The sequence below is a fragment of the Tubulanus polymorphus genome, chromosome 9, assembly GCF_964204645.1.
Source record: "Tubulanus polymorphus chromosome 9, tnTubPoly1.2, whole genome shotgun sequence".
In the NCBI taxonomy this organism is placed as follows: Eukaryota; Metazoa; Nemertea; class Palaeonemertea; order Tubulaniformes; family Tubulanidae; genus Tubulanus; species Tubulanus polymorphus.
In genome coordinates, this window is record NC_134033.1 from 5,919,988 (window position 1) to 5,927,429 (window position 7,442).

At 37.9% G+C, this 7,442-nt stretch overlaps 1 protein-coding gene across 1 annotated transcript; it reads left to right on the forward strand.

Annotated features, from left to right (window-relative positions):
• The first annotated feature begins 5,848 nt into the window (after positions 1–5,848).
• On the forward strand, positions 5,849–6,749 carry LOC141910502 (uncharacterized). Its single transcript, XM_074801195.1, has 2 exons — positions 5,849–6,007; positions 6,204–6,749. Exon 2 carries the CDS (start codon positions 6,213–6,215, stop codon positions 6,747–6,749), a length of 537 nt encoding a protein of 178 aa, XP_074657296.1. The 5' UTR covers positions 5,849–6,007; positions 6,204–6,212.
• The last annotated feature ends 693 nt before the right edge of the window (positions 6,750–7,442 follow it).

Here is a 7,442-nt window from a genome sequence, read left to right on the forward strand (position 1 = left end):
TTCGCGCACCTGTAATTCATTTTTCAAACAATATACATTGATTCAAGTTCGGTGTTTATCGAAAAGTTAACATTTAGTATTGGTATGTGGGTTAGTTATCTTTTGGAACTCGTAACCTGCTTGTATCATATTCTCACTCCCTGCTGTGGGGACAAACTGCAGAAATATATAGATATGGGAAAAAACGGGACCGCAGTATGCTTGCACAAAGGAGCGATAACCACAATGACTTTCCAGTTTTTTTTTTCTTTTTGATTCCCCTACACTAAGAAACTCCACCAAACAGCACAGCTGGCCTTACCAACTCAACCAAAGCCAAACTGACTTCTTCCGTCAGTCCCCAGCGCTACGTAGTGAGAATAGTATAATATTCTCATTCCCTGTTGTGCGGACATACTACAGAAATGTATAGATACGGGAAAAAACCGGGGCCTAACAAGCGATGGCCCCAAATACTTCGAAAAGGCATCGCAAAACCCCCAAAACTAACATGCCAAAACCCAAACACAAACAATAAAGCCGAATTGAACAAAAGATTAAACGGCAAGCGCAACGAAACAATACTGTTAACACATGTAAAAGCCCTACGGGACTAAACTTCCCTAAACGCTCGAGGAAAAATAACGTACAATGGTTTATAAGCATCATCGGCAGCGGTAACGTGACCAGTGGGAAGGAAAAGCAACCCCTCAAAAGTTACCCAACGGTAATCACAAGCATCGCCAGAAAATAGAATCCACACCCTCAAAAGAGATCGTACCGTATCCCAAAGGCAACTTAAAAGGAGTATACTAAACCAACCCCCAGCATACATGACCGAAGCCATGACAACGGACACTAAGAGGCCCGCGGCAAGAGAGTTGAAAAAAGGACACGATAAAACAACAAATCTAAACTGATAGACGATCTAACTACCAGTGTAAACAACCGACGGGTTTAAGACGCTCAAATCCTATGCAATCGGCTATTTCCACCTTGGAAAACGGTAAAAGACATTGCTCATCATCAAGTAAGACGCATGGAATACAAGGGCAAATGCAAAAAGAAGCTGACCAGCCATAAACAGAACTAAGAACGTGAAAATCTGAGTAGTCAAAAGGCGGCGTAAAACATGAAACATAAAACATCGCATACAACTAAAATGTAGGGTACTTGTCACGCATCTCGCACGAACTAAAACTAAAGCAAACTAAATCACGCGAGTGCGACTAAACTCTCCATGGAGATGAAAATGCGCTAAATAAAATAGCCGAAACAGATCAGAAAACCGAAAAAATAGAAGAACTCCCAATTCATTAATACTCTTTACTTTTATTTGTTTTTAATTTTTAAAACGCAACGATTCGTCCATTCTTTTATCACACACACAGCAGACTCCGGGGCGCACATCCCTTCAGCCCACGCACAGCAGGCAACAGGACACAGTCCCGGAGGCACACAGACTCTAGTCCACACACAGTAGACTCCGGGTACACAGCGAGAAAGTTGCCGTCACTACGCTTGTACGGGCAGTAGTAGAAAAATACTGTGAAAAGCGGGTTGCCCGTGTACTCTTATGAGAGCACTTGCGGCTCCTGTCGTAAGTTCGAACTCCCGATTAACTCGATGGAAAAAAGATGGTCGAAGGCTTCCAAGGCGGCGGGATAACACGCCCTAAGTGATCCTGAAGAAGAAGAAGGAATAAACAAATTATCAATAGTCTCTCTAAAGATATAATTTATTTCTTCACAATTGATCTCTCAAACATGGCGGTCACTGATCATCTCCCATATAAACATTAAAACCATTTTATAAGTCACATTGACTTACAATACATAGCACCAATTCAATTATGACTTAACATTTACACAGACTAGAGATAGCCATATTGAATTTGCCAATACAAGAATCGGATTATTCAACTTTAAAAGTCCCGACAAAATTACCAAAGTGATAAATTTTCTAAATAATAAGGTGGACAAATGCAAGATAGAATTCACGAATAAGAATAAATAATTCTCACCTGAAGAAGAAGGAATAAACAAATTATCAATAGTCTCTGTAAACATATAATTTATTTCTTCACAATTGATCTCTCAAACATGGCGGTCACTGATCATCTGACAACCAGGTTTGAGCGATGAAAACTAAGGAAAGCTAAATACCGAAAGGAACTGGTCGAATGCGACCCCAAACACTTTTAGATCCCTACATCTCCATAACATCCACAAACTCAGAACATACATAATTGAATATGACGAGCAAACTGAGGAACATATCTGAGGAACATAAAATCCCCATCACATGAAAAATAACAGAATACTACATCAATACCTCAAATAAATACAAACACACGAAATTTACAAACAACGATATTAATACATGTAGGATGAATCAACAATCCTTCCTCAGCCAAGGAAAAGTCTGTCCTCAGATGGCAACAAACGTGATTCAAAAAGATATATGTATGTATTGTATGCTTTTACTATTTTTTTTGTTTTGATTTTAATTAATGACCGACTACATGTATGAAATTCATAAAATCTCAAAACTCTTTCAGATCTCAAATACCAGAACTTACTTAACCTGAATCGCGATGACGTAACAGAAGAGCCAGATTCAACCATGCTGGAGGACGTCGTTCCCTCCTACTTCGTTGCAGGCCAACTTCCTCGACTACTTCATTGTCCCCAAAATCGGTTTCTTCCTCACGACCTACTATAATTGCATTGTCTTCAATTACATCATCAGTACGATTTTCAATGTCACTGTGCCATTTTCCAGATAATTGAACCCTTCGAATGCATGGGTCATCTTCCTGTAATTCCACAGATTCATGCTGTCCGATCTCAAGGTCAATCTCATTGCTGCCTTCATCACCGGGATCTTCATCCACTCTGTTGGCTTTGTAAATAGCTGAGATAACGTCAGAGTTGTACAATCGAGATAAGGTGTCGGCATCGATGTTCTTTGAGCCGCTGCGGTACTCAATTTCGAGACCATACGTAGAAATAGACTGTAACCATCTATGAGCGGTGGCATCCAACTTTGCAGTCTTCAAGACATACGTGAGAGGATTATTATCTGTCTTCACATGAACCTTGCTAACGTAAACATAATCATGAAATTTATCTAAGGCACATTTGAGGGCAAGAAATTTCAGCTTGTGTACCTCGTAATTCCGTTCTGCTTTATTCAAGGTTCGACTGGCGTACGCAATGACGTGTAACTTCTCGTCCCCTAGGCGTCGCTGATAAAGTACTGCACCTAGGCCTTGTCTCGAAGCGTCGGTGTGTAATTCGAATTCTCGAGAATAGTCGGCAAAGGCTAAGACTGGAGGAGTGACCAATGCTTCCTTCAGCAGTTCGAATGCCTTCTGACAGTCTTCTGTCCAGTTTACCGGCGAGTTCTTGTTTTCTTTGCCAGTACATCCAACCAAAAGTTCCGTAAGTGGTTTGGCAACCTGGGCGTAACCCCTGATGAACTTCCTATAATAGCTGGAAAAGCCAAGGAAACTCCGAACTTCAGCAATGGTCTCAATTTTGGAGGGATCCGGCTCAATCCCGGCAGCCGATACTTTATGGCCAAGATGGATCATACTTTCGAGTCCAAATGCGCACTTGGATGGCTTCAACTTAAGACCAGCGATGTACAAGCGTTCAAACACCTCTTCAAGCTTGGTGATGTATTAATCGAAGTAAACGGCGTGTACGCTTATGTCGTCAATGTATACGCAGCTTCCTTTCAGGTTTAAATCTCCAAGACACCGCTCCATAAGCCTTTGGAAGGTTGATGGCGAATTCGTGGGGCCGAAAGGCAGTACGTTGAACTCATAAAAGCCGAAACCTGGGCCTACATTAAATGCCGTCTTTTTGCGGTCCTGCTCTGCCACCTCTACTTGCCAGTAGCCACTCCCCAAGTCGAGGCTGGCAAAGTAACGGGCACCTGCCATGCTGTCAATGAGTTCATCAATACGTGGAAGCGGAAATTGGTCACGAATAGTTCGAGCATTCAGGGTCCTGTAGTCTATGCAGAAACGGTTTTCTCCATTCTTTTTCCTGACGAGTACAATCGGAGATGCAAATGGTGAATGAGAATGCCGAATTATCATCCCGGGCGGAACTCGACGATACCGTTCTCTGAAAGGAGTACTGTCGGACATCCCATGCCGCAAGACATTGGTCCTACCCATATGCAGGTCACCGATCGCAAAAACCTTTCTCCATTTGACGAGGACCTCCTTCTGAATCTTCAATTCATCGCTGGTGAGCCCAGTTGACTTCTCAAATGCGAACAAATTCAAGAAATCATCGTCTGATATATCTGGGGAGTTGTGATCCAGACAAGTGTTATTGCACACAGGATGAACAGATGTGCCATTCTGCAAGGAACATAAAACAGCCTTCGATGGAATGGTCACTGAGCGAGTATCTATATTTCTGATGATAACACTCCCTGCTGGACTGAGTCAAACTTAAATTACTTACCGAAGGTACCAATAAAAGATTACCGGGAATATTACTTCCTTCATCACACGTAATAATTTGCTATCCTGTGTCTGTTCTCTTACATCTTCGAATGCCATGGATGACCATCTGCGAATTTGGCGGAATAACTACTGCTTTGGTACACCGAACGATATCCAATTGCTGGTTATCAGCTGAAAAATTCCTAGTGCACTGCCAAATCGACGGTAAATTTCAAGATCTCGTATCTCCAGAAGAACATTCATACCGAGCAAAACTGGAACTCTCTGGTGATATGGGGTATCCAGTACTACAAGGCAGAAGATAGAAACGCTGGCATCTACTATTCCAAGGCTCAGCTCAATGCATCCAATATAAGTAATAGGGATAATAGGCTTTCATACCAAAGGTCGAAGGGTCGAGCTCGTAAAAATGAAAATAATAATAATTTACAGTTGAATTAGTCGCGCACACTCCTAATTCAACTATAAATTATTATTATTTTCATTTTTTACTCACTCGCCCCTTCAACCTTTGATACGAAAGCCTATTATCCCTATTACTCTTAAAATATTCATATATATGAATAACATTTAAATCATTGAACTTCTAAAATCAATTTTAATAAAAAATATAGTATTAAAATGGAAGCAAATAAATACTACTGCCCAACATGTAATATCGATATAGACAAGTCTCAAAAAAAGCAAGACACAATAAAACTATAACACATTTGTTTTTAGTCTAGTTGGTTAAAGCAAAAACATTTATCGAATTAAGGAACTCAACACATAGTGAAAAATACGTTGAATCGTTATAAACACCCGATAATACTCAGCTATATAGTTGGTTGTATTAGCTCTAATAAACATATGTTACCAGCTTATATTTCAATTGTAAAGAGTTAATTAATTTCATTGATCTACATGCCTTTATTATTGATTTTTTTCAACTATATTTACAAGTCTCAACGCGTTGTGTATTATACATCATACGGCGGACGTTAGCGAATCACAAATCTCATAATTTACAAGTCTCAACGCGTTTTTTAGATGTTTCTGGACAATTAAGCTCTAACCAATCAAAAGTCTCATAATTCACAAGTCTCAACACACTTGTTCTAGATGTTTCTGAGCATAGAATAGTATAAATAGGCGCGCACATCAGACGCTTAACAGTCTACGGGTGAAAAGCAATTAGTTGCGTATACACACACAGAACGAAATACCAGCATATATCGATCGCTTTTCAACGGATATAGTCTCATAAACATTGTGTCATAACCAGGATATTCTCATAAACGCTGTATCATAACAGTCTCATAAACACCACATCATATACAGTTTACAGTTCGCGAGTTAAATGTAAGTACAGTTTTTGTTTTTTAAAATCGCTAAATATGAAACCTTTAAATATATTTATGTGTAGCAATTTATATTTTGATATATCTTTTAGATAACTGTGGAACTAGACCCAGAGTCAAATTAAACACACACAAACTAGAGTTACCATAACAGCGTTTATTGCGTAATAACTAACAGTTTCCGGTTCTTGAAGTAAATGTAAGTACTGTTTTTTGTTGTTATTAAGAAGTCGGGAAAAGGGGTCACTAAATATAAAACCTTTAGTGTATTTAAGTAATTTCTATTTTACGTTAGATAAACCATTATAAGTTATAATAATTAGAAACGATAGACTTGAAAATATCATTTAATATCGTAGTTGCGGTTCCTCCATCATTACCACGTTATCTTTTAGATTACAAAAATGTCGTATGGATACAAAAACTACAGAGAAACTAAAGATCTATCTATGGAAGGAACAGAAGATTCTCATAATACTACTCTATCTGAGGAATCAACAATAATAAATCTTAAAACACAAGATACTCCTCTATCGGTGGACCTAACAGGAATAAATCTTGAAACTCAAGCGGTGGAATCAAACGCAATGGATATTGACCCAATAGAAATGGGTGAAGAAGCGCGAGAATCACAAGACGACAAAGGAACTATACAAGAAGTTCAAAAACATTTGGAATACTACAAAGAAATGACATCAATTTTAGAAAAAATTATAAAAAACAATCAATCTAGTGTGCCGCCGTTGCCGAAAAGACCAACAACCAATCTCGAAATATTATTAGGATTAAAAGTAGCAAAAACTAAAAAGAAACTGAGTGGAAAGGAGTTACACAATTTTTTGAAATCAAAATTAACAAATGAAAAAGATGTAAGTTTTAAAGAAATAGAAGGAATAGTATCATTTGACGAAATAACTGTCTTATTAAAAAAAAAATTATAGAATCTTGTTATTTAAAAAATCAAAACATTTATGGGACCATATTATTTTTGGGGATTATTTAAATAGGGGGTTTTCAATGTTTGATAAAGAAACTGAGGGGATTTCTTGGGGGGCTTGGGTTAAAAAATATATAAGAATTGGCGCTAGACACGATAGAAAATTAAGAAGCGTAGGTAGATTATTTAGATATAAAAAATTCCAATTATTAAATTTATCATTTGTTGAAATTATTAAATACTTACCGGAAATTGAAAAAATGTTAGAAAATAATTTAGAAATTAAGAAGTTTTGGTTGGGGGGGGGGTTATAAATTAAATGATGTACAGATTTACATAATATATTTACAAGTATGTTCGGTTGTTTCAATTTGTGTAATAGATATAATTGTAATTGACGCATGCGTATTGAGAAGCGGCCACAAATGGCCGCTTTGTATTGCAAACTGATTCAATTTTGTAATGATTATATAATTGTGTTATTGTAACTGATGAAATTTGTGTAATAATTATATAATTGTGTTATTGTAACTGGTGGAATTTGTGTAATAGAAATAATTATGATATTGCAACTGATGGAATTTGTGTAATAGATATAATTATAATTGACGCATGCGTATTGAGAAGCGGCCACAAATGTCCGGCCGCTTGTATGATTTTGATATCAAGGATCCGAAATGATTTATCAACTACGGCG